The 27925-nt window shown below is 44.9% G+C and overlaps 1 protein-coding gene across 1 annotated transcript in view; it reads right to left on the bottom strand.

Moving 5' to 3' along the window:
• Window positions 1-27925, bottom strand: part of LOC131077930 (nicotinate phosphoribosyltransferase 2) — a 257965-nt gene that overhangs the window by 115807 nt on the left and 114233 nt on the right. Inside the window, exon 7 of the mRNA XM_058015527.2 lies at window positions 18630-18705. Within this exon, the coding sequence (XP_057871510.2) occupies window positions 18630-18705 (76 nt within the window). The remainder of the gene's footprint in view (window positions 1-18629; window positions 18706-27925) is intronic.

The following is a 27925-nucleotide window of genomic DNA, read 5'->3' as shown; positions in this document are numbered from 1 at the left end:
AATAGTAACTTACTATAAATAGTAAGTGTGCCAATCTGAGTCAAAAAAACCTGTGCAAAGGCCAAAACCTGAATCCAGCTGAAGAGTAATGTCTCTAATCACCAAGTAATTGCCACACGAGGCCCTCTATCAATAATTATTAGCCTACGAGGGTCAAATGATAGGCTAATTCTTACAAACTCTGATGCTCGCAAAATGGGGACATTACAGTAAGCAAAAAAAACAGGGATAATATCATGAATCCTATAAAGCATACCTTGGTGACTGATCCTATGCTGCAATTATCATCCTACTCAATTAATATCCAGCTTAGTAACCGTCAAAGCACATCAAAGACTCTAACGAATGTTTTAGTCATCCAGCAACACACTTTACATGTGCTTTGTCATGTCCCCCATCCCAGACCTAAGCATAGTAGAGGTACACAAAAGGAGCCATCAAATATCATCAATCGTACTAATTGTTAATCATCAAAGTAAAATCGATTATCAAGCACTGAACAGACAATGAGCATCAACTACAACAAAGGATCTGATCGCCTTGATCATCAAGCACGATATAATACGCAGATCGAATATGGCAAAGTGAGGGAGCAATTGATGTAATGGGAAGACAGCGATTTGTATTAGTGAGCAATATCGATTTAAGAACAAGACTAATCGGATGGTTATCCAAGATAATTAATGGAGTTGTTAAAGACAGAAATTATGTTAACGTTATACAACAATTTTGTTAATAAGACTAATCGTTTGCTTCCTATGGTGACAGTTTAATTTACAGAGCAATAGCGTGGAATTACACAGATAACATCTATAAAAGTCATTCACAGAACATACAACTTCACATAGGTCAAAAATGATATATCTTTTATTTCATCAGCAAAATGGATGTACAATCAATACTACTGTCGGGGTTCCTTACAACAATATATATACTACTTGGCGGTTGGCGGAGATCCCAACCGCCGCAACTGACAACTACCCCTATGGGAACCCCTCATGGCTAGTTGATTACATAACAAAACATAACAAAAGTATTATTCTTATTTTTCCACCTAACATCAGCCTCCCCCCCCCCCAAAAAAGTAGTCGTCTTCCAGACAACTGAAACAAAATGGGAATAATCTAATCTAAGAAACTAGTGCTAGGAGGGATGAGAAGGCATCCCTAGCAGAACTGAACATTGGGAAGTGCCCGCGCGCTGCTGGAAGTGTTGGAGACGCTAAGTGGCTGCCAGCTCCCGTTCTCTCGCCAACTTGACCATGTGAGCAGCTTCCACCACTTTCTAGCGAGCTTTTTGAAGCTCCTCCCCGTGTCCTCGCAACTGCTCTTCTCGTTGTGCCAAGTTAGCCTCCAATTCTGCTACCTTGGCCACCAGCTCGGCCTTTTGCTTGCCACTAACCTCCAACTCCTGAACATGTTTAGCCACTGTTTCTTCCAATGAGGTCACTCGTGAATGCTCCTGAGCCAGCTGCTCCTACCTTTTCTGGATGTGGGTGCCCAATGTCTTCCTGGCAGCCTTAGCCTCCCGTAAGGCTTGATCACGATGTACGGTCAGAGATTCCACCTTGACCACTGCCATCCTGCGGTACTTCAACACCAGATTCCTAAATGCAATCTCAATCCCATGCTTAAATGCATGCACACCATGTCCTTCCATCACTACCAAGTTGGTCGTCAATGTGTCAATCATCTTCGACGCCTCCGACTTCGACCATCCCTTGGCTATGAAGCAACAAAAGAACTCCCCTTCATAGTCTTCCTTCTTAAAAGATAGGAGCCTATCTGCAATTCTGGCAATTCTAGGGTCCTGTCCAACCTCAATATCCTTGACAATGTTTCCCACATCACTAACGAATTTGGCCATTCCCTCTAACTAGGATGCAGACTGTTGCATGGTGCCCAGAGGATCCTCCGGATTGGGCTTCCCCAATCAAAGCACAATTTCCTCTTCCTGAGGAGAGGAGGATTCCTCCCCACCTACCTTCTTGCCTGGTACCTGCAACGCCCCCTCTTCAATTTGCTAAGGATCCCCTCCTCCAAACTCCATTCCGCCAGGTGGCGGTTCCAACCTGTCATCGCCGAATCCGCTAGTACCGCCAGGTGAACATGGAAGCTCTGGTAAGTTCTCCACCCGTATGCCCAATGTCTCTAAAAGCCATGAATCGATGGTTTCTTCCTAGCGATCAGTACCTCCGGTAGGGCTCAACTGTGCTAATGTCGTGCGTGGACAAGGAGTCACTTTAGGTGGCGATGATGCCTTGATGTCCACCACATCAATTACCTGCTGGGTAATCTCCTTCGTTCCTACGCGCTGGATCTCGTCCGTAGGTGGGCCGCCTTGCCCTACGCCTGGTGGTGCAGGAATGGTAGCCTCTGTCATTGCTTCCTAAGAGCTTTCCCCTATTCCTTCCACCAGTGGTGTTTCTCCAATTACCTCGACTTCATCTTCTCTACGCATAACTGCTGGAACCACACGGAAAGTCTCTTCTTCGGCACTCTCCCCCTCAGATGAGGATGCCTCTAGAGCCTCCTCCTCACTCACCTCGCTTTCCATCCTAGGGAACTACGCTACATCCTGCCACCTTTTCTTCCTCTGAGGCTCCCCGCCAGCCGCCATGGTGTCCAAGATAGTCTAGTAGAAAATAGATGGATGACAAGGCTCCACTCTGGGAAGTTGTTGCAGGTTGCCCCTCTTATCTACCAGCATGCATGTACGTATGGCTTCCAAGAACATGGCGATGGCATGGTGAGACATGTAAAAGGCCTTATGTTGTAACCCCAAGCATTCTCAAATTCGCTCAAACAGGAAGGATGCCCAATTAAACACTATAACATTCCGCAGTCCATTCATCAAGTACAACATCCAAACAGCAATATCTAACCCTCTACTTGCCCCTATCAGCTTACTCTTAATGATGTCCATAATGCAGCGCCATTCTGAATTAGCCAAAAATGTCCTTTCCACCCCATGGCTGCTTCCTAACTTCCAGATGTTGTCATGTTCTTCCTGCGTTAAATCCCCTCGACACATTAGACAAACCAACTACTGCCTATGCTCCAGCGACATCTTCTTCTTGGCCACTGGACTCCCCTAGTTGGGAATCCCAAACACCCGAGAAAACTCCATGATGGAGAAGGAGATGGTAATGCGGCAGCCACCGTATTTCACTATGGACCTGTGTCTGTGTCTATCATATCCTGCCACCATCCCTTTCAACACGGGCTCAAAATCCTTAATGCTGAACACAGGCATGAGTAGGATTTTATCGACTCCTGCTCTCTTCAGGTTCATCTTGATAAGATTGGAATCATCAGTTTCTTCCCACCAAGTTCTGCAATCCACTCCACTCAACCCTTCCCAGGCTAAGGAATGCACGGTGACTAGTTCATCCTTCTCTACTCATGCACGAACTTTCTTGCCTTTGCTAGTGTTGGGCGTGGCAATGATTCCTGTCGACTTTATGTTGCTCCCGTCCTAAGGGTTTCCAAAACTGATTATTGGCATACTTATAAGCAACAAAAATTCTTCTCTGCAGTTGCACGGTTGTCCTGCCAATTGTACAATTCCCTGGGCAAAACTGTTACTACAACCGTTTCTACCAGAATACTACCAGCTGTCTTTTTCGTACGGGAATCCCTTGCCACCTATTTGACTGTACAGAGTCAATTATGTGTACGCATTGTATCCATGCTCCCTTGTACGAGGTTCGTATAGACTGTTTCCTTCAGCCAAATCCGTACGGATATCTGCCAACCTTGTACAAATGCCTCCAAAATTTTTTGGATTTCTTCACGTCTCATGCGGCCTATTAATATTATATTTTCCTAAGTTATTAATGCTCAATAATGTAATATATTGTAAGATATGTAATTTTAGTTTCTTATTAGAATCTTTCTATTTTGAAATTCTTTGTAATTCTTTATAATGATCTTCATGATCATTCGTAAATACAACAATCTTTTTTTACCAGTTATGTCCCCATAATATGGTATCAGAGGCTCCTTAGAAAATACTGTGTTTTTCAATAAAATTTTCGAAAGAAATTTTTTCAAAATTTTGAAAAACATTTTTCGTGATTTCTGGGCAATTTTTTGAAAATCATCTTCTTTGCTAAGTCGTGATTTAGGGTCTTCTTCCGGCTTCTGAAGACACAACTTCTTCGTTGCAAGCCCGATGTGATTTCATGTGTTTTTTTTTGTGACGCGATTTTTAGATCGCAATAGGAGCTCTACAACTCGCGACGCCCCTTCGTCTACTTTTCTGCAATCCACGGTGACTCTCCATTTCGCATCCCTCCATTTACCTGTGCGACGCAATCTGCCCGCGATTGTTCTGTGTCGCGACTCACAATTTTCGTGCTTTTTTTCTCGCAACTGCAGATCTTCTTGTGTTGGTTTCTTTTTGTGATCGGGGTATCTGTGTATGTGTGCAGCTAGGGTTCTCCTCTGGCGCTGCCTATCTTTTTTGTGGTTCTAGGCAACGGCTCTTTATAGACTTTCTTCCACAATTTTTTTTTCATGACCTAGGGTTTCTGGCTTTTTTTTGGCTAGGGTTTATAGTTTATACCCTTTGTTTAAAGTCGGAAAAAATTTTCAATTACAGATTCCTTCTGGGTTATTAGATATCTCAACTGAGTCGTCGTCAAAATTTTCTGGGTGCATCAATTTCCATAACCCGATTTTTGAGCAAGCAAATTTCAATTCTGATTTCACATTCTTTCTAGGTTTTTTGCAAGGATTTTTGGGTTGTCTTTGGATTTTTTTGGGTCAGTCGAAAAATTTTCTCGAAATCTGTCTCAGTTGTACTTCATCTTTTTTTTAAGTCTATACCTGTATCTGCCTCTATTTTTTGCAGTGGGATTTGTGCTTTGTATTACGTGCTATCGCCTCTTCTTTGATTTTTGTTTTAAGTGCATTGGGAAACGTGCAAGATGGCGTCATTGACCAACTTGATGTTGGAAAGCAATCAGCGATTCGACGGCAAAAATTATAACACCTGGAAGCAGTGCATGCTGACAATCTTTGAATATCGCCACCTAGATGATCTTGTCTTGGGAAAAGAATCTCGCCTTCTGCAACCGGAGCCGATCAAGACAAATTTGATGACCGCAATAGGGAAGTTGTTATTCTTCTCAAGCTCTCTATCACAAATGACTAGCTACCTCGGATTCCTTCTAGTCAATCAGCCTCAGAAATTTGGAAGCATCTGAAGGAGTTACATGAGACATCCGACAAAAGCCGAGCGTTCTTCTTGAAGAACCAGTTGTTCTCCATCATGATGGATGAACACATGTCCTTACAGGAGCATCTCACGAAGATTAAGGACATTCGAGATCAACTCGACGCTATTGGTCGAAAAATGGAGGAAGAGGATATGGTATTCATAACCCTCAAAAGTCTACCAAAATCCTACGAGCACTTCATAGAGACTCTCAACATTACGTCTACGAATGTTGATCTGAAATTTCCAGAGTTATACACCAAACTTTTGCAGCAAGATCGTTGGAAACAACAGTTTGGTAGCGGTGCCACTTCATCCTCCTCTAAGCAAGCCTTTCCAGCCAAATCCTTTCTCAAGGATAAAGGCAAATTTCAGTCATCTCAGTTCTCTCAGTCGAAGGGCTCTAGTCTCTCACAAGGAGGCTTGAAAAAGAAGAAGGTTCAATGCAATTATTGTCACAAATATGGCCATCTGATTAAGGATTGTCGCAACCGGATCGCTTCTGAACAGTGGAAGCAGGGAGGGCCTCATCCTAAAGCCAATATCGCTGAGCAGAGCAGAAAGAGTCTGCCTTTTACGCCTTCATGGCTAAAAGACCTGCAGACCATATGAAATCTTCTGCTTGGTATATTGACTCCAGCGCTTCTCGGCATTTCACTCACAGGCGTGATTGGTTTACAGAATTCTCTCCCTATACTGATTCAGTTATTTTTGGATGAGGTGAGGAGTATACAGTTGTCGGCAAGGGCAACGTTCAGATACAATCTGGTGGGAGGAATCTCATATTCCTCAATGTGTACTACGTTCCTGGCATGGAACTAAACCTTATCTCTGTGAGTCAGATTATGCGGCATTCTCCTCAGCTTCATGTCATCTTCAGTGCACATAAGTGTTCTATTGTTGATCATGCGACACGCACTACAGTTTCTGTTGGTATTGAGGATCATGGTCTTTATAGACTTGTGGATACAGGTGATTCTCTTGAGCATGCCTTCGCGGCAAAATCCTCCTCTATCTCCCGTCTATGGCATCAACGATATGGTCACCTGAACATTCATTATCTTTCTCAGCTTGTTCAGGAAGATTTAGTACATGGCCTACCTGAAATTCAAACTCAGAATCAACGAGTTTGTGAGGCTTGTTAGGCTGGGAAGCAACACAGGACACCGTTCAAGGATGGTGACTCATGGCGAGCATCTAAGGTACTGCAGTTGGTCCCCGCTGATGTATGTGGTCCAATGAATACTACTTTTGTTACTGGGTGCAGGTATTTCTTACTTTTTGTTGATGATTACAGTTGTAAGATGTGGGTGTACTTTCTTAGACAGAAATCAAATGCGTTTCTTGTATTTAAGAAATTTAAGGCCTTGGTAGAAAGAGTCTGGTTGTTCTATTATTATTCTTAGGTCTGATAATGGGGGGGAGTTTTGTTCTACTACTTTCTCCACTTTCCGTGATACACATGGCATAAAACGTCAGTTAACCACACCATACACCCCTCAGGAGAACGACGTTGTAGAACGTCGTAACCGCACCATTACAGAAATGGCTAGGTCTATGTTGGAACACAAAAATGTTCCTAAGAAGTATTGGGCAGAAGAAGTGTTTACTGCAGTCTATCTCCTTAACAGGTCTCCCACTCATGCTGTTAAAGGGAAGACTCCTGAGGAAGCCTGGACTGGTCGCAAACCCAGGATCAGCCATTCGAAAGTTTTTGGCTCTCTTGCATATGTTTGGATTCCAGATGCCAAGCACTCTAAGTTGGATTCCAAGAGTCAGAAGCTCATGTTTACAGGTTACAGTTACAACCATAAGGCCTACCGACTAATTGATGGAGACACTGATCATCTCATCTTCAGTCGCGATGTTGTCTTTGATGAAGATCGAGGACCATTTCAGCTTTCCTCGTCTGAGAAAAATTCTGAGGATCACCCTTTGAAGGCTTCTGATTTAGATGTTCGTCTTCCATTTGGTTCCCCTAATGGGAGGGATGATGCAGATTCTGTATTTGATGATGCACTACCTGAATTTCCTCTGGATGATGCTAATCTTCCTTTTGTTGCAGATCCTCTTCCTCCTCCAGTTCCAGTTATTCCTCCTCCATCAGATGTTGACACATCTACTCTCCAGCCTAAGTGTTGGGCCAAAACCATCAGTGATCTTCGTCCTGATGAGCTCATTGAGGGTAGATCTTCCAGAAATAAGGGCAAGCAGCAAAATACAGTTAACTTTGCTCTCGTGGCCAACATTCACAGCATTTATGAGCCTCAGACTTGTACCGAAGCAAAAGGGATTACAAAGTGGGAACAGGCAATGGATGCAAAATACCAAAGCCTTCTGAAGAACAACACTTGGGTTCTCTCTGATCTTCCTCCAGGGAAGAAACCCATTAGCTGCAAATGGGTCTATAAGGTCAGGTATCATGTCAATGGTACCTTAGATAAATACAAGGTCAGATTAGTTGCTCGAGGATTCACACAGCGGGAAGGCATTGATTATGAGACATTTGCTCCTACTGCCAAGATGAGTACCATTCGTCTTCTTCTCACTATTGCAGCTCAGTTTGGATGGAAAGTCCATCAGATGGATGTTAAGAGTGCCTTCCTCAATGGTGAATTGCAGGAAGAAGTCTACATGACGCAGCCTCCTAATTTCAAGGTTGTCGGCAAAGAACATCAAGTATGTAGACTCGTTAAAGCACTTTATGGACTTAAACAGGCTCCTCGAGCTTGGTACATTAAGATAGATCAGTACTTGGTTGCTCATGGCTTTCAGCGTTGCCCTTCTGACAGTAATTTGTATATCAAACACTCTGGTGATGATATTCTCTTTCTTGTTGTATATGTGGATGACTTAATCATTACTGGCAGTTCAACACATTTGATTGCAGAAATCAAACAAGATCTGTGCAAGGATTTTGATATGACAGATTTGGGGCTTCTCCTTTATTGTTTAGGTGTTGAGGTTTGGCAGACTGATGGTAGCATTTTTATTTCTCAGTCTAAGTATGCCACGAACTTGCTTGACAGGTTTCGAATGCAGGATTGCAAACCTGCTTCCACACCTATGGAGACTAGCTTGAAGTTGTCAGCCAAGTCTGATTCTCCTCCTGTAGATGAAACACAATTCAAGCAACTAGTGGGCAGTCTCATCTATCTTACTACTACTAAACCTGATCTCAGTTTTGCAGTGAGCTACATTTCACGCTTCATGACAGCCCCCAAGGTTGATCATTGGGTAGCAGCGAAGCGTGTGCTGCGTTATGTGAAAGGCACCTCTGATTATGGACTTCTTTACACTAGGAGTCATGATCCTAGACTCAGTGGGTTCACAGATTTAGATTGGACAGGCTCGATTGATGACAGGAAATCAACCTCTGGATATGTGTTCAGTTTGGGATCCAGTGCAGTCACTTGGACTAGTAAGAAGCAGTAGGCAGTGGCTTTCTCTCCTCGACAAAAGCAGAATATCGGGGAGCAGTTAAGGCAGCTTGTGGGGCAGTTTGGCTTCGCCGGATGCTTGCGGATATGCAAATATCTCAAGCAAGTCCGACTCCCTTATTCTCTGACAATAAGGGAGTTCTCAAACTTGCCAAGAATCCAGTCTTCCATGAAAGAACCAAACATGTAGAGCTTCATTGTCATTACATTCGCCAGTCGGTTGAAGACAGATCCATTCAGTTGTTGTATGTTCCTACAGCGGAGCAGCAAGCCGATATTCTCACCAAGCCTCTCAATCTAGATAAGTTTGTAAAATTCAGGGGGTCTATTGGTGTAGTTGATAGATTGAGCATTAAGGGAGGGTAATAATATTATGTTTTCCTAAGTTATTAATGCTCAATAATGTAATATATTGTAAGATATGGTAATTTTAGTTTCTTATTAGAATCTTTCTATTTTGAGATTCTTTGTAATTCTTTATAAAGATCTTCATGATCATTCGTAAATACAACAATCTTTTTTTACCAATTATGTCCCCATAATACGGCCAACCATGCAAAATTCTTCTGTTTGTTGCCTGCCAATTTGTATGTCCCGTACGGATTTGTACGGGCGGTATATGACTCTCCTATCAAGCCTAGTGCCTCGTACGGATTCGTACGGTAATCTCCCTTCCACTTCAGCCACTTGCAGGGTCTGTATAGAGTCCTACGATCGATTTCCCTCTTGCCCGTACAGAGTCTCCTGTCCATATGGAAAAATCCTTCCACTCCCTAGCCTGCGCTTTCCGTACGGATCCGTACGAAAATTCCTCCCCCTGGAGATTTTTGAAATTTTTCGCTATGTCCGAGTCATATGGGTCCGTACAGATGTTGAACTTCTTGCACAGATGGTTGTACGAATGTGTCGAGCACGAATATCAACTTCTCCTCAGTCGACTATACGGATTGCCATTTGCCTTCGCTCTGTAACTTCTGTACGATCTGGTAAGGATATACCCTTCCTTCTCCCCGTTGTTCCGTACGGATTTGTATGGATTTGCCTTGCCTAACTTCCCTGTTCGATGCATAACTTTGCCTTCCTCAAGGCAGTTTCCAACTTCTTCTCTATGTGATTTACTTAGAATGGCCGGGTAGGGGCATTTGTAAAACTTTCACTTTTAGGGTTAGGGTGTATTGCATCAATTTTTTATAAAATAATCTTTTTTTCACTACACATAATTTTTCTTAACTTTACAATATTCCCTTTTTGTTTTAATTTTTCAACAATTTCTAACCCTTTCCCTTTAATTTTTAATACTTGCCTTGTTTATTCTATTTCTAATATCCTTCTTTTCAAATATTCTTTTAGTATTTTAACTTGGCAAGAAATTTTAAATTTGAGCCTTCATACCTTCAATGTGCAGTGTTACTTGCCAACTTTCTCCTTCCGGGTGCTTTTTCTATTGCTTTTTTGTGCTACGGGGTGTACCACCTCTTCCTTATGGACTCTTACTATTTTTCTTTGCTTGTGCAACTTAGCCTTTTGTGCTAGTCGTTTCACTCCTTTCCTTGCTTTTACCCCCTTGCCAACTTCTTTCTTCAGCTTTTTGCTCGGTCTCTCTACATCATCATTCTCATCCTCAATATCCTCCATTCGTCGTTTTACCCCAGTGGAATCTCCCTAAAGTCTCATTCTGATCTTAGAGTCGTGCAACCATGCACACACGTACGGTGGCCTTCTGTAACATTCCTCCGAACAACATGTACCTACGTATTCCAAATCCCAAATTTTAACAAGTAGTAGTGCCAGTCCCACTCCCTTGTATTGTTCGTCTATATACCTTCCCCCATACTGTTGGTACCAAGTTACCTTTTCGCCATCAACTTGAGGTGGGCCCGCAGGATTAGGGATCACCCAGTAAAGCGAGTTGGGGCCTGCTTCCTGCTCACCAAGATATGCTGCTACCCCGAATAAATCCTTGGTCTTCAGTACCATCTTCAAACATGGTCCCAAGGTCACACCATGCTCCTCCAGGTCTATCTCTTCTTCTAGGTCGACTGGCTCATCCTCCTTTCCACGAGTTCCTCTTTTCTTCTTGCTTTTGCTTCCTCATCAACGTCATAGGCAATGTAGCCCTCACAAGGCCCTTCATACAGAGTCCTTTTCCTCTCGATAAGCCTTATCCACACAGTTGGGTGACCAAAGTATGCGTTCGTAAGGTGCTTATGGATTTGAGGCACTGCAATGCCTTCAACTTGCTTCGGCACCAGTCTTTCTTCTATGGAAGTGATTGGTTTGGCCCAATCTTCATCGGGTCTGTAAGGTTCTGCAACAACCACCGGATCTTCTTCTACCTCCTTGCTCCTTCCGATGGTCCAGTCTCCCCTAGTTGCATAACCCAACATGTTGATTGCTATGACTGGTTTATCACGTTCCCGATAAATCTTCAATTTGGAGCCATTTACAAGGTCACATATAGGGTTGTCATCCAAGGTAGAAAGTTTTACTGCTCTGTTCTTCTCGACCTCCCTGATTTTATAAGGTCCCAGCCAACGAACTTTGAACATCCCAGGTCTAAGTTCGTTGCGGCCGTTATACTTCAGAACCAATTGACCACAACAGAAGTTCGTCCGCCGAAGATGTTTATTGTGCCAATACTTTTGTCGGCGTTGGGCAACCTCTGTCGCGCACTGTGCCATCATTCTACGCTCATCCAACCGTGTGAGGTTCATAAGATGCTCATCCAAGCTATCCTCATCCCCAAGTCGATTGTCAATTGCAATTCGTAGGCTTGGTACGGTGTATTCTGCCGACACCACCGCCTCTTAGCCGTACATAAGCTGGAACGGTGTGTGACCCGTCAGTACCTTGTATGTAGTACGGTACACCCAGAGTACTCTGGAAGACGTTCCCCCCAATCCTCCTATTCAACTCCACATGACTTGTAAATGATGGATACCAATACGTTGTTCGTCCCTTCTACCTGACCATTTGCCCGAGGATAGTACGGACTTGGCAAATTGTGGAAAAATTTAAATTCCACTGTCATCATACGAATGACTTGATTAACAAAGTGAACTCCCCGATCACTTGTGATCTATATGGGGATCCTGAACCTGGTTACGATTTGTTCATACAAGAACCTTGCCCTACTTACAATGGTATTGTCGGGGAGAGCTCTGGCTTCTGCCCACTTCGTCAAGTACTCTGTGGCTACAACAATGTACCGGCACCTGTGCATGTTGCTCACTTTCAGAGGTCCCACAAAATCCAAACCCCATCTTTCAAATAATTCCTGCAGCTGAGAAGGAAACAGAGGCATGAAATCCCATTTAAGTGGTTTCCCCATACGCTGGCATGTATCACATCCAACAACCCACTCCCGCGCATTGGTGTGCAAGGTTGGCCACCATAGTCCTGCCAAAAGTACTTTCTGTGCAGTGGCATCAGGTCCCATGTGGCCTCCAGCAAGCCCATCATGAGATTTTTTTAGTACACTAGGAATTTCCTCCTGCATTACACATCTCCTTAGTATTTGGTCAGGTCCCATCTTGTACAGTAGGCCATTGATCAGTTGGAATGTTTTGCTCTTTAGTGCCAACTTACGTCGTTCTCCTGGTGGCATGTCTCGTGGAAATGTTGAAGTGGACAAGTACTCACCAATGTTCTCTTACTAGGGGGGTAGTGCTGCTATTTGGAACAGGTGGGCATCTGGAAAGTCCTCATTCACTCCTTCCAGGGGTTCACCGAACTTGATCCTTGACAACTGGTCGGCGATGACATGGCTCTTCCCTGGTCTTACTATGATAGTGAAAGTGAACTCTTGGAGTAATAACAGCCATCAACTTACCCGGCCTTGAATTATTGGCTTATTCACCAAGTACATTAAGGCCTGGTGGTCCACATAAAAGGTAAACGGTGTCGCGAGGAGGTAATGGCGAAACATTTGTACGAAGTACACCATTCCAAGTGCCTCCCTCTCTGTCGTGTTGTATTTTCGTTCGTCCTTGGAGAGCAATGAAGATGGGATGATCCAATCCTTGTACGCCTACCTATGCCAGAGTGGCACCGATGGCATAGTTGGAGGCGTCCACATGAACGTGGAACTCTTTATCCCAATTAGGGTATGCTAGGATTGGTGCACTCGCCAGTCGGGATTTGAGCTCCTTGAACGCTTCTTGTTTCGTTCCCCACTTGAAGTGTTCACCTTTTCTCGTCATCTTGTCCAAAGGGAAGGAGACTTGTTCAAAACTTTTGATAAACCTTCTATAATAGCCGACATGTCCGAGAAAGGATTTCACTCCCGTGACATCTACTGGACTTTCCATATTCACGATGACCCCTACCTTGTCGAGATCCGTTTTCAATCTTTCCTTGCACACAATGTGGCACAGTAGCTTACCCTGTGGTACCATGAATCGGCACTTCTTGGGATTGAGGGCTAGTCGGGCCCACCGACACCTTTCCATGCACTCTCCAAGTGCCTTCAGGTGGGTCTCCTGATCACTGTAGATAGACCAATCATTGAGGAATGCTTTGAAACTTCTGACGGACATCCTATCAAAAATGTGCAATATGATTCGCTGGAAGGTGGCTGGAGCATTACATAGGCCGAAGGGCATCCGATTGTATGCATATACTTTGTCCTCCACTATGAATGTTGTTTTCAGCTTATCTTCCTCTGCAATGCTGATCTGGTTATATCTGGAAAATCCATCCAGAAACGAATATATCTCGTGGCCCGCCACCTACTCCAAAATGTTGTCTGTGAACGGGATGGGAAAGGGGTCTTTGATGGTTACGGCATTTAGGCAACGAAAGTCCACACATATTCTGATCTGATTTGCTTCCTTCTTTAGAGAGATGACGATAGGTGAGACCCAATCGTTGGTTTAAACCTTAAAGATAACGCCAACCTCCAACATTTTCTCAATCTCTTCATTCACCTTCGCGGCATAGTTCCTGTTCATTCTATACGACCTTATTCGTACGGGTTGGGCACCAGGTACGAGGGGTATTTGATGTACGCACAATTATGGGGGTCTTCCCTTCAAGTCCTTGTACGTCCATGCCAAGACATCTTTGTATTCTAAGAATATTCTGAAGGTTGCTGCTTTGAGTACGGGGTTCCAGTCATCCCCTACGAGTATCACCTTCGGATCATTATCAGATCCTAGGATGACTTTCTTCAAATTGGATTCCTTGTACTCTATGGCCTTGTCTCGTTCAAACCAGTGTGCAGGTATATCATCCACTCGGACTACGCCTTCATGGTACTCCTCGTACTCTGGAGGAGAGGTTGTGCTCTCCATACCTTCACCTGACTCCTCCATCTCACAGATCTGCAGCATGTGACACTTGGGGTGAAACACTTCGTAATCTTCCATCTGCCAATGGAAGAGCCCATTGAGAGAGCTAGTTACATCCTCTCAGCATCCCTCCAACTCTAACACCCCTTCAGCATTGAGTTCCATCTTGTGAACCCCATTCCCAATTATGCAAGTCATCCGAGTAAGAATCAGATGATGCCAGTTCTTCACTTATGGCTTGATTTTGTAGGTCACATAATTGTGGCCTTCACTCTCAATGGAGAGTGTATTTCTCTTCCAGTTATGATTTGCCTTGGCCATGATCAGCCAACCCCTCTCGAGGAGAGCGTCGTAGGCCTTTTTCTCCAATGGGATGACAACAAAGTCAAGGAAAAAGTGTTGGGTGCCAACAACCACCTTTTGTGCCATGAGTGTTCCCAAAGGCTTGATACCATGTTGGTCAGCACCAACAAGGTGGAATGTTGGTGGCCAAAGGGTTGGTTTGTCGAGATCCCTCCATGTCTCTTCTGGTAATACGTTCACTCTGAGCCGCCATCAACAATGGTATTCGTTAGTTTCCATCCCATGATCTCCATTTCCACTACAGCTGCCTTTCGGCCAATACTTACAACAAGTAGCATGGGATCCATGGCAGACGTTTCAAATAATTCTCCTGCCAACGTGGGGTCCATGGCAGACTTGCCAAGTGATTTCGTCGCCGGGTGGTTACATTCCTGGCCGATGATATTGTTATCGACTACATTTGTGAAATCCATCTTCAATTGTGACACTATTTGTAGAAGGTCGGATACCCATACTGGTTCGGTGGCCTGCAACATCTGTTTGATTATAGCTTTTTCAAACTCTGACCGAAGTGGGGTACTGGAGGCCTTATGTGAGGCCCTTCATTCTTCTGCCATCACCCGTTCAACATCAGCCTTCGCTTCGTGGAGTCTTTCCTTCTCCATATGGGGATCGAGATACATTACTTTTTTGCTTTGCAATCTTGTAATTGCCAGTACCTCCTCGTCTGGCTCCTTGGCGTCCAGCATATTTACCCCTTTCTGCTTTGGGCAGTCAGTGTCCTCATGGTTTCCAAGACCGCACCACTTACAAAGAAAACTTCCATTATCATTCCCACTCTGACACTCCCGAGCAAAGAGGCCCCACTCGTTACATTTGCGGCATTGAATCATGGGTCGCCCTTTTGCATCATACTGGATTTTACTCCTCAACGTGTTGTTATTGGATCGATTGTTCCCTCGTCGATTATTACAATATCCTCCTGGTGAAGCATCAGAGTTTGTTGTCGGTTCAAGTGGTGTGGTTGGTGGAGTAGCTTGTTCGCCTTGAGTGAAGAGCACTTGTGTGCTCCGTGTTTTTAGATTGTACGGGCATTCCTTAGTAGAATGTCCCAGCACCTGACAAATGTCACAAAAAGATTTCCTTGAACATGTTCCCTTAGTATGACCTTCTGCCTTGAAATCGGTGCACCAGAGTTCCTTGCCCTCTCTGCCATTCTCCTTGTTAGCCTTCAATTCCTTCATCATTTGCATCATATCCTTCTAGAGGGCTTGTACGTTTTGGATTCTCCATCGCTACTTCCATCCATACTGTCATCATCACTCGCCCTCCTCTTTCCCTTGGATGTTTTGTTCTCGCTATCAATATCCATCGCTCTGTTATAAGCTTCATCATAAGATGGCGAAGGGACCACCTTCATCTTCCTTCTGAGGGATGGTACGAATCCTTCCATGAAGCACCGTTTCTTCAATCCATCAGCTGGTTGGTTTTCCATCTTGTTTAAGAGTTCCTTCAGCCGACGGTTGTAAGCCCACACACTTTCGCTTTTGCCTTGCTTGGTATTATAAATTTCAGCCACAATTTCGTTGTCATCCCTCAGGAGTTTGAATTCCTCCTGGAAGGCCCTCTTCAAATCATTCCATCTTGTTTTGTGTTGGGCATCGAGATCTATATACCAATCGATTACAATCCCATGAAGGATGGCTGGAAACGCCTTCAACCAGTAATCCTGGTCGTCTTGGCCATTTGCCTCCCAAATGGTTATACATGTTTTGATGTGTCGTACGGGGTCCTCTGACCCATCTCCCATGAATCTTGAAAGTTTCTGTGTCTCTGGGGTATTATGATTGTGTGCCATTGTTCTAGTCTGGAAGGTACCGTGTGTCTGCAAGGTATTGTGTGCAGCCTGGAAGGTACCGTGTGTGTTTGACCAGATTGGACCGTTTTACTCTACGTGTTCAAGTATTGCACCCTCGGCCACACTCGAGCTCTCTACACGTCCACCTTCTGCGTTTTCCACACCTTTGGCACCCTCGTTTCTGTATTCTCTGCTTCCTCGAGTCTTTGGCTCCAACCCTCCTATTTTTGACTACTCTGCGAGAGACAAGTTCCCAATTCTATAGAGATTATTTTCAAAAAGTTCGGCGACCTGACCCTCCAGGTCCCATACAACTTCTTCGTCACGATTGGGTTGCTTCGACGGGTTGCTCTCCGACTGAGTTCCAGATTCTTCACTCGATGTCGAGTGAGCAGCCTAGTCAGCAAGATCTTCCTCCGCTACGTCTGGAAGTGGTAGGTTCCTCATAGCCTCTACCAATTGATTCCACGTACATGGTTTCTACCTCTCCCAATTGCGGCTCCAACTCACACTCCGACTCTTACTCTGCCTTTCCAGACTTGTCGAGCCTTCAACAATCTCCCTTAGCCACCATCTCCGTTCACTTTGTTCTCTGATCTGTAAGGATCTTCGTATTGATCCTTCCCCTACCTCTCGGGCGGTACTAGCATGTCGTCGGTCCTTATTTGGTCGTAGGGGCATTAATTGCCAAGGGCACAGCGTCTGCTCGTATCCCTCTCTTCCTCTTACAGTTTCGATCTTCGTACCTCTACAATATTTGTTGCCGACGACGTTCACGATCAATTTCCTCCCTTCGATCTTGGAGTTCAATTAGGTTTCGTGCCAACTGTCTCGGAAGACTCCCGAGAAGATCAAATACGATCTGGTTGACTGTGAGTTCACCACATACCATGCCCTCAAGGACTGCTCTCTCCTGAGCTTCCCTCTACACGTATTGGGTGACCAAAACCTCCCACAGGTCCACCAAATCCTCCATCAATTGATCCTCTCGCGCTTCCACCTGGGTGACCTCTTTGTGTGTATCACTGTCTGTAACAATCAACTGTTGGTCAAATGGTCGGCCCATCAGTGCCTACCGCCTGCCGCCATATTGATCTCCAAAATTCGAATCGGCAATGGTGCCAAAATGTTTGTTTCCTATGGTGACAGTTTAATTTACAGAGCAATGGCGTGGAATTACACAGATAACATCTATAAAAGTCATTCACAAAACATACAACTTCACATAGGCCAAAAATGATATATCTTTTATTTCATCAGCAGAATGGATGTACAATCAATACTACTGTCAGGGTTCCTTACAACAATATATATACTGCTTGGCAGTTGGCGGAGATCCCAACCGCCGCAACTACCAACTACCCCTACGGGAACCCCTCATGGCCAATTAATTACATAACAAAAGTATTATTTTTATTTTTCCACCTAACACTAATCAGCTCTCCCTAGAATGTCAAACCGATTGTTATGAAGAGACAAATCTCTTGGAAGCACCCTCTTGATTTGCAAGATATAAGTAGGCAACAAATATTCCTCAATCGGGGATGATTCAGACGCTCTTATCCGGGACCGGTACCCTCCATTGGATTGGAATATACAGCAACCGTATAAAGTCATAACCTGTGACAACGCCAGTATTGGAAGGGCTTATTGTTAGGCTCAGAAACAGCACCACACTTATTATTGCAGTATAATATATAAAGAACAAACACAGCCCCTCATCACTATAAATGATGTCCCTTTTAATCGCATATGCATATTGAAGAATCAATCATTGCAGACCATTCCTAATCTGAAAACTCATATCATCATAACAGACACAGCAGTGCATTCATAATTGTGCAATCTTATTGATATATTCAATTATCATATGACAGATAGCAGTGATATTGTGAACAAATATATAATATAAACATCCATCATCGATATCATAAGTTGCCATTCTTAGTGCCACATAAGATTTTTGGGGGAAGAAGCTACTTTTAATTAATTTTCCAAGTTATTCGTTCTTATTTCCTAAGGGTTAACTTAAGGGGACATCACATGCTTCATGCCCATTCATTATCACTTCTTTGCACCTTGACTGACGCAAATTTGCACAGCTACACACTAAGCTATGTACCTTTAAAAATTGAAAAGTATGTAGAAGTAGAATGGCTAGTTCAAACAATTTTTACAGTCTAGGATGTTTGAAGGTAAAATCCTTGATCAAACACCTACTTATCATTTCCTTGACAAAAATTTATACAGATTAGGATTATATGACTAAAGTAAAGCAAATGCATAGTGAGAACTTTCGTCTTCAAAATGAAACAGGTCACAAGCATCAAAACATGAGTCACCGTAGCTATAAATGATAATTACAAGACTATAATTCTGGATAACTATCATTAGAAGCAAAAAGAACTTTTCTCAAATATGTGACTATAAAAGTTATAGATATGACTATATGTGACTAAACATCAACCAAAACATTTTTTTTTTAAAATATCTGTTTGAGAAAGAATTACAAACCATAAATGAACTGACAAAAGCATGAGAGTGTGTCCCTCGGAGTGGTATGCCAAAGCGCCGCCCAGCATCAACATTGCTTCATACACATATGCATATGTAAACATGATTAGAAACAAAAACAGAAGACAGGAAAGAGGGGAAATAGTGCCTCAATTTTTCATCTGTTATATGCAGAAAAAGGTATATATTGCAAATGAAGAACTTAAAATGATATGAAACAGATCGTAACATTAACGAAGACAAAAAAGGAAGCAAGATCGTCACACACGACATGACATGGCACAGATATAACTGAAAGGTATGGCTGCAAACTACACATAAGAGAAAAGTTAAACAGAAAAGTTAGTACACCCTAATTCTTTTCTCTTCAAATGCTAATAAGTTATTCTTGATCAAATTTTATTTCAAGCAAATTGCTGCAAGAAATTTCATTCTTCTGTAAACAAATCACAACAACGTCATTTTACTGATTAGTGCTCGTACCTTTTTTTATATCCAATCATTAATTATGCCAATTCCGATGTGTAATTATCTTTGGCATAGTAGAAAAAACTTTCTTGGCATTGACTTCACAGACCAAAACATAATTTTTTTTCAATTAATCCAGATTTAATCTGAAAAAACTCAAAAGAAACAGCTCAATTAAAAAAGCTTTAAAATTCATAAAACTTTAAGGAAAAAAATGTCATTTTTTTAATCTCATGCCAAATTGGGATTAAGATGCAAGTTTTTGCTGATTTTTTTTATGCCTACTGTTTTGTACCCAAGTACGGAGGAAAAAATGGTGACATGCCAGGTACCAATTACTCACAAAATATGTTGATATCATGCAAAGTTTTGCTTCACTGATCTTGGGTATTCCCATATCTAATTCACTAAAACAGGTCTTCTTAATCTAAGTGAATTCACGTAATGTCCCCTTTTTGTGGTCTTTCCAATCTCCTCAGAAGGTCCAACTTTCTTGGAGAGTGCCATCCTTCTCAAAATGGAGTTCAATTATTGGCTTTGTGTTGAAGGGATCAAGATGAGTCCATTGATGCTTTATGAAGGCAGTTTCACCATTTCAAGTGCATTCCAAACTTCTTGGGGGAATATTCTATTTTTTGAAAGCATCAATTTGTATTTAGTTGGATATCCAATGAGCTTCTGAATATGTTGGCACGTTCAGAATTCACCTTTGGGCTATTTTTGTATTTTCCACAAATTTTGGCTGGATATGCAGAAAATAAGTTAATAATTAAATAATTAAACGTGAAGTTGTTGAAAAGGGCAACATTGAAAGACAACTTATATTAATTATTTAATAAGGTGAATTTCTAGTGACTAAAGTTTTGGAAAAGTAAAAATAAAATAAAATCTCTTTATGGAGCAAAAAGGATTATCAATTAAAAAATGATTTTAAAATAGAATCTTGGCAAGTTCCATAGAGGATTATAAAAGGAGGGTGAAGGGACTTACTTGATTCATTTGGACTATTTGTTATTTCATTGTAGCCCTAGTTGTGGAGTTGAGCTGATTTCTACCGCTGCAAGACGAAAACCCTCAGGTGAAGATTGGTTTCAGTGGTGAACGATTCCTCCCTAGCCAATGTTTGCCCTCTCGGGTGAATAACTTAAAGCACACAGATAAAACACGTAATGCAGAATACTAATGCCATTGATATCAGATGCAATATAAGAGATGTTATTCCATTCATCAGTCGTTTGTTGCAAGTTACATTCTGAAGTATATAAAGATACCGAGGGGGTGCCAGTGCCAACCGTCGCACCGCAACTACCACCCCTCGGCTGCCAACTAACAAACCCAATTATGACTTAATTAACTAGTCTTATTCCCGTATACAATAATGCGGCTAACATCATCCCCCCCAAAAAGAAAAGTCGTCTCCAGGCGACTGACAACAAAATGGAGAATACATGGAGCTCGCAAAAACCCAGAAAAAAAAACTAAGTGCGTGCAGAAGGCGTCCCTGATGAAGAAGGCGTCGGTGGTGGTGTAGCAGTGGACACCAAGCGCCCACGGAGCTCATACACCTGCTCCGTCCTCCTCTTGAGATCCCATTCCGCGACCATTTGCCGCTCCATAGCAGTCTTTACCATATAGGCTGCTTCGAGAACCTCCTTATCCTTCCTGTCCACACTTTCCAGTGCACTGACCAACCGAGTCTCCAACAGCTCCCTCGAGGCCCTCTCCTCTTCCAACTGTATCAGCAAGGCAGACTTCTCTGCTACTAAAGTGTCCATCGCTGTTTGGTTCTGTGCCATGGTAGCCTCTAGCTCTCGAAGCCTGGTAGCCAGCTCCCCCCGAGCTGTTACTGCTGCCACCCTCAAAGCCTCAACTGTGGCTGCCGTCTGTTGTGACCTCCGAAGCTCCAGATAACCTTCACGGAAGGCCTGCTCTACCTCTCTCACCAACGACTGCATCCAGGTCTCGCCAACCCCCTCAGTGAGGCGCCAAGCCTCCAGCATCGCCAAGCTCTCCGTGTCCGGCAACCTGGCACACTCAAAACACCTCTCAAACTCAGCATCCGGTGCGGGCAAAGGTCAACAACCCTTCCATCCGCTCAACCATGGTCGCATCGGCCTGGAGCGTGGCAGATGACACAAGTCGCTGTGCTCCCAGAGTCATCTCGGTAATGAACTGCTCCAACTCTGCACCCTGCTGACTTCCCACAGGCACCCCCTCTGCTCTGTACCGACTGGTTACTACCACCGCAAGGGGTGAGGCAACCCTCTGAACCGCCCTGCTGCTCGAGGAACTCCCTTCCTCGAGATCAATGACATCCAAGGAATACATGGTCCGCCCTGGAGATAGAGTGGCCTCTCCCGGTGCCACGGGTGCCATCTGGTAACGGCTCAACCAGTTAGTGAGGTCATCATGAAGAGTGCCTGCTGCCGTCATTGCCTCCTGCATATATCCGGGGCAACCCTGGCACATCCTGTCCTGTCACATCCGGCACATCGTGCACCATGGAAGCCTCTGGCACATCGTGCACCATGGAAGCCTCTGCACTCACCAAGGTCTCCACCCGTGGTGGTGTCATGGCTATCGTCACCCGAGGCTGCCCGAAGCTAGGAACTGGTACCGTGGTGACTACACTCACTGTCCTGAAGGACTGTAGCACCGCCAACTGACAAGTCTCCGGTAAGCGGGCTGGTGTAAAGTGGACCTGCACCTGTGATGCTAAAGTAGACCCCACTGTACCTGCTGACTCCACTACCCCCTCTTCAGGCAACAGGTCGCCTCTTCTCCCTGTCAGTCGGAAGCTTCCTCCGCTTACCTGGGAGGTGTCTGTGGATTCCTCCCTGCCACTTTCTGCATCCTCAGCCTCGAACTCTTCTGTGTCGGACTCCGTATCGAACATGGCGGCCTTCTTTCTTTTTGTGCCCAAACGTGCCTCTGTGCCATGTGCCAAGACGTCCAAGTGTGACCAATAGAATATGGGCGGCTAGTCTGGTGCAACATGCCCCTGTGGCTCCAATGGCTGTGAGCCCAGGGTAATCTGTGTGAGGACTACATCGAGGAATAATCCGATGGCGTGATGCGGCATGCAGAACTTTTTGTATTGCAGCGTCATGAACTCGTCCATCCTATCCGCCAATAGTGACGCCCAATCATATACCACTCCATTGTGCAGCCCATTCATCAGCACTATCTGTGCAATGGCTATGTCCGATGCGCGGCTAGCACCTGTGAGGCGACTCTTCACCACGGACAACAGGCATCGCCATACTCCCTTGGCGAAAAATTGTTTCTTCACCCCCCGACTCTTGCCTGCACTCTTGAGGCTATCTTTTTCTCCCTGGGTAAGGTTATCGCGCAACATCAACTGCAGCAGTGTGGCACGATTTTTTGGGGATATTTTCTGTGAAGTGTCTATTTTTTTCCCTTTCACCCCCGGTATGCCAAATACCCTAGTGAACTCGCCTACTGTGAATGACACTGTTATCCTTTGGTGTTGATAATCAAATACCGACTGGTGGCGATGTCCGTCATAGCTACCAATCATGGCACGCAAAACCACCTCAAAGTCCTTTATGGAAAAAACTGGCATCTGGACGGCCCAGTGTACCTGTGCCTGGCGAAGGCTTTTCTTTATCAGATCATCCTGAGGTGTCTTCGCCCACCAGTTCCGACAGTCTATTCCATTCAAACCCTCGAACATAATATTATCTGTCGTTATTTCATCTTTGTCCTTTGTCGCCAAGGGTTTGGGACGATGCTTCTTGCTTTTTTGACTCATGCTCATACCGAGGCTACCTGCAATACGCACCCCAAATGGCAAAATCTGTTTGCCTGTGTCCACACTCGTTTCTTTTTGCCCTCCCTGCAACTTGTCTTCTAACGGCTGCAACCGTTTCCACCAATCTGCCTTGTTCTTGTTTATGTCCATTAGTCCCAGATTACTTCTTCAATTCTGCTTTTATAACCTTTTTTAAAAAACAAAAACCTGTCTGCCGCTTTTCAAATAACCTTCCCCGGATTGCGTGTATGGTTTTACCGTATGGTGCTCCCTTGTGCGGTGTTGGGTTGTGCGTGGCCTGTTTTTGTTTTTTTTCCCTCTTGTGCGGCTGCTGCGGACTTGTGCGGCCTTGCGCGGCTGTGCGTATTTGCGCGGGTTGTGCGGCGTTGTGCGGCATTGTGCGGGCGTGTGTGGGCTGTGTTTTTTGTTTTATGCTGTGCGGGGTATTATTTGTGCGGTGTGTGGTGTGCAGTGACCACCACACGGTGGCATCCACCGCCGGTGGCCCCAACCCTTCTTTTTTAAAAAAAAAATCCATACGGTACGGTCAGCGTTCGGTTTTTGTTTTTTTTTATCCGTACAGTATGGTCATCGTACGACCCTCTTTTTTTTTTTTTTTTTTTAGATTTAGTCTATCAAGCATCCTGACTGGATGGTCCAAGCTCCCTCCGTTCGTGGTAAACTTTTAATTTCGACCCGTTGACGGCGTCTGGTATCTCTTCCCCATCTAGCATCCACAACTTAATTGCCCCGTTGGTATTGACCTTGCATACCTTGAAGGGCCCTAGCCAACGCACTTTGAATTTCCCAGGTTTGATTTCGTTCCTTCCATTGAATTTCAACACCAACTGCCCAGGAGTAAACTTCATTCGCCGGAGATTCTTGTCGTGCAAAACCTTTCGTCTTTGCTGGGCTGTCTCTGTCACCCACTGAGCCATCATCCTTTGTTCATCCAATTTGTTCAAAGCGTACAGTCTCTCTCTCAGGCTTTCCATGTCGCCAAGTCGATTATCGATGGCGATCCGAAGACTCGGCATCATGAATTCAACTGGCACCACGGCTTCTTGTCCATACATTAGCTGGAAGGGAGTCTGTCCAGTAGTTACCTTGTAAGTTGTTCGGTATGCCCAAAGTACTAATGGTAGGCGCTCCTCCCAGTCATCTTTCTCCACTCCGCAAGAATTATAAATCACCAACATGATTATTTTATTGGTCGCCTCGGTCTGCCCGTTCGCCCACGGATAGTAGGGGCTTGATAAGGAATGGAAAATTTTGAACTCCGTTGTTAGCAATCGGATTATGTGATTTACAAAATGTCCTCCTCTGTCACTCGTCAGTTGGATTGGAATCCCATACCGCGTAATGATGTGTTCATAGATGAATTTTGCTATATTGACCGCCGAACTGTCCAATAAGGCTCGTGCCTCCACCCACTTGGTCGAGTATTCTGTTGCCACTACAATGTATCTGCATCGTCAGGCTCTACTTGGTTTTAATGGTCTGATGAAATCCAATCCCCATCTATCAAACAGTTCCTGGGCATTCGATGGGTTGAGGGGCATAAAATCCCTCTTTAATGGCCATCCGGCCCGTTGGCATGTATCACAGCTCGTCACCCACTCTCTGGCATCATTATGTAGTGTCGGCCACCACAGTCCTGCCAACAGAACTTTCCTCGCCGTGGTGTCGGGCCCCATGTGTCCACCTGCGGGCCCTTCATGTGCTTCCCTTAGGACGCCCTGAATTTCCTCTTCTAGGACGCATCGCCGTAGGATCTGGTCAGGTCCCATTTTATACAAGAGGCCATTAATGAGTTGGAATGTCCTGCTCCTCAATACCAGTTTCCTTCTTTCTCCTGGTGGCATCTCCCTCAGAAGTCGTGATGTCGACAAGTATTCTCCCACGCTTGCGTACCAGGCGGGGAGAACCGCGATGCGAAATAAGTGAGCGTCTGGAAAATCTTCATTCACTCCTTTGGCTGGTTCTCCTGACTGGATTCTCGACAACTGGTCAGCTATCACATGGCTCTTCCCAGGTCTTACGATAATGTTAAATGTAAATTCCTACAGCAATAGCAGCCATCGGCTGATTCGTCCTTGGATAATTGGCTTGTTTACCAGGTACATTAACGCCTGGTGGTCCACATAAAATGTGAAAGGGGTGGCTAGCAAGTAATGTTGAAATTTCTGGACGGAGTACCCCATCCCGATGGCTTCCCTTTCTGTGGTGCTATAATTTTTCTCTGCCTTCGACAAGTGTCTGCTTGCAAAGTAGACCGAGTGATCTAGCCCGTGGTCGCCAACCTGCGCCAGTGTGGCCCCTATGGCAAAATTGGATGCGTCAACGTGTACGTGGAACTCTTTGTCCCAGTCAGAATATATTAGGATTGGCGCACCCACCAACCGTGACTTCAGTTCTTGGAAGGCCTCTTCCTGAGTCGTCCCCCATATATACCGTTCACCTTTCCTTGTCAGCTTGTCCAAAGGGCAGGATACTCGAGCAAAATTTTTGATAAATCGCCTGTAATACCCTATGTGTCCTAGGAAGGATTTGACTCCCGTGACATCTGTCGGTGCCTCCATTTCCACTATCACCCGAATCTTGTTTGGGTCAGTCTTGAGTCCAGCCTTACACACTATATGTCCTAACAGCTTCCCTTGAGGCACCATGAATCTGCATTTTTTGGGATTGAGTGCTAGGCGAGCTCGCCTGCATCTCTCCATGCATTCGCCAAGTGCGTCCAGATGTGTATCTTGGTTACTGTAGATGGACCAGTCGTCAAGGAACGCTCTGAAGTTCCCTACTGACATCTTTTCAAATATGTGAAGGATTATCCGTTGAAATGTCGTTGGTGCGTTGCATAATCCAAACGGCATTCGATTATACGCGTACACGCCATCCTCCACTATGAAGGTGGTTTTTAATTTGTCCTCTTCGGCAATGGATATCTGGTTATACCTAGAAAATCCATCCATAAATGAATAAATTTCATGACAGGCCACTTCTTCCAAGATGTTATCCATAAATGGTATTGGAAACGGGTCTTTTATGGTGACTGCGTTAAGGCATCTGAAATCCACGCAGATTCGGATCTGGTTTGCCTCCTTTTTAAGGGATATCACTATGGGCAACACCCACTCGCTGGTCTGCACTTTAAAAATAATCCCGGCTTCGAGCATACGTTCAATTTCATCATTCACTCTCGCCGCATAGTTTTTATTCATTCTGTACGGCCTCTTCCGTACAGGTATGGCCCCAGGTACGAGTGAAATTTGGTGTACGCACAGTTCTGGCGGCACCCCTTTGAGGTCCTTATACGTCCAAGTGAATACATCCTTGTATTCCATGAATATTTTAAACGCGGTGGCTTTCAGGACTGGATTCCAGTCGTTGCCAACCAGGATGTTCCTTGGCTCTGCTTTCGTGCCGAGGTTTGTAGGTTTTACTGACTCTTCGTACCGGATTGGTTTCGTCATGTCGAACCTGTGCACTGGTACTTCGTTGACCGGGGCATCCCCTTCGATGTATTCCTCGTACGCTGCGGAAATTCGTTTTCGTCCAGCTCCTCGTCAACCTGCAACATGTTGCACCCATACAGCAGCTCGTAGTCCTCCATTTGCCAGTGGAAGAGCCCATTAAGGGAATCGGTCTCATCCTCGAAACATCCTTGGATTCCCAGGACGCCTTCCTCATTCGGTTCCCTTCCGTACTTTCCTCCGTCAACTCCGCCCTCGCCGTCTGATTTGGACTCTGACGCGAGTTCTTCACTCACAAGTTGTGTTTTCAGGTCGATAATAAATTTTCTCCTGGCTTTCTCCATTGACAACGTGTTACGCTTCCAGTTGTGATTCACTCTAGCTGCCACCAACCACCCTCTACCTAGAATGGCGTCGTATCCTTTCTTGGCGAGCGGAATCACCACGAAGTCGAGGACAAATGGTTGTGTCCTGATGGTCACTTGTTGCGCCATGAGCATTCCAAGGGGTTTGATACCATGTTGATCCGCTCCCAGTAAGTTGAAGGTTGACGGCCATAGTGTCGGCTTGCCAAGCTACTTCCAGGTTTCTTCCGGAAGCACATTCACTCCCGACCCGCCGTCGACAATAGTGTCAATCAAAATGGTGCCAAGTATTCCCATTTCTACCACCGCCGGGTGCCGGTCACTGTATAGTGTCAGGACCAATGGGTCTGTAGGTGTTTTGCCGGAAACATCCGTATTCCAGGTCGCCTGATTGTGCGGAGTTACTTGGACCGTACGTAGGAGTGTCGTACGTAATTGCGGCATCGTTTCCAAGAGGTCCTTCATCTTCACAGGTACTTCAATCTGCAGCATTTGCTTCAGGATATTTTCCTCCGCCTCAGAGCGGGAAGTACTTACCGCTTCCTGGGTGCTCCCTTGTGCCAACATTTCCTTCGCCACTTCAGCCTTGGCCTCCAACGCCCGCTGCTTCTCCGTGCGAGGGTCCGGGTATGTGGCCTTCTTTGCCTGTGACCGTGTGATTGCCAATACCCGTTCCTCCGTCCTGTCAATGTTGAGCAGGTTCACTCAAGACTTTGGGCAAGTTCCATCATCGTGGTCTCCAGGCCCACACCACTTGCATAGTTTTTGTGGAGTTTCTTCTGAGGTGCATTCCCTGGCGAAGTGGCCCCATTGATTGCAGGCTCGGCACTGGATCATTGGCCGTCCCTTTGCATCATATTGGATCCGGCTCCTATTATTATTATTGGTCTTCCCCCCTAACCGGTTGTTCCGGTATCTGCCCGATGATGCACTATCGTTGGTGTTTTGCGAAGTTCCGACGGCCGGCTGCTCTTGCGTGAAGAGAACTTGTTGGCTCCTAGTTTTCATATTGTAGGGACATTCCTTTGTCAAATGTCCCGCAATCTAACAAATGTCGCAGAAAGCCTTCTTGGGGCAGGACCCCTTGGTGTGTCCGTCACTCCTACAGTCGATACACCACGCGTCGTTTTCTTCAGTCTTATTTGTACTCCCCTTCATGGCTTTGAAGTCTTTCAGCATTCGTTCCATGTCCTTTTGTTGGAGAGTGTGCAC

Source organism: Cryptomeria japonica, chromosome 9 (assembly GCF_030272615.1).
Source record: "Cryptomeria japonica chromosome 9, Sugi_1.0, whole genome shotgun sequence".
NCBI lineage: Eukaryota > Viridiplantae > Streptophyta > Pinopsida > Cupressales > Cupressaceae > Cryptomeria > Cryptomeria japonica.
The sequence above is the reverse complement of the archived record's forward strand: the minus strand, read 5'-3'. Positions and strand labels throughout refer to the sequence as shown.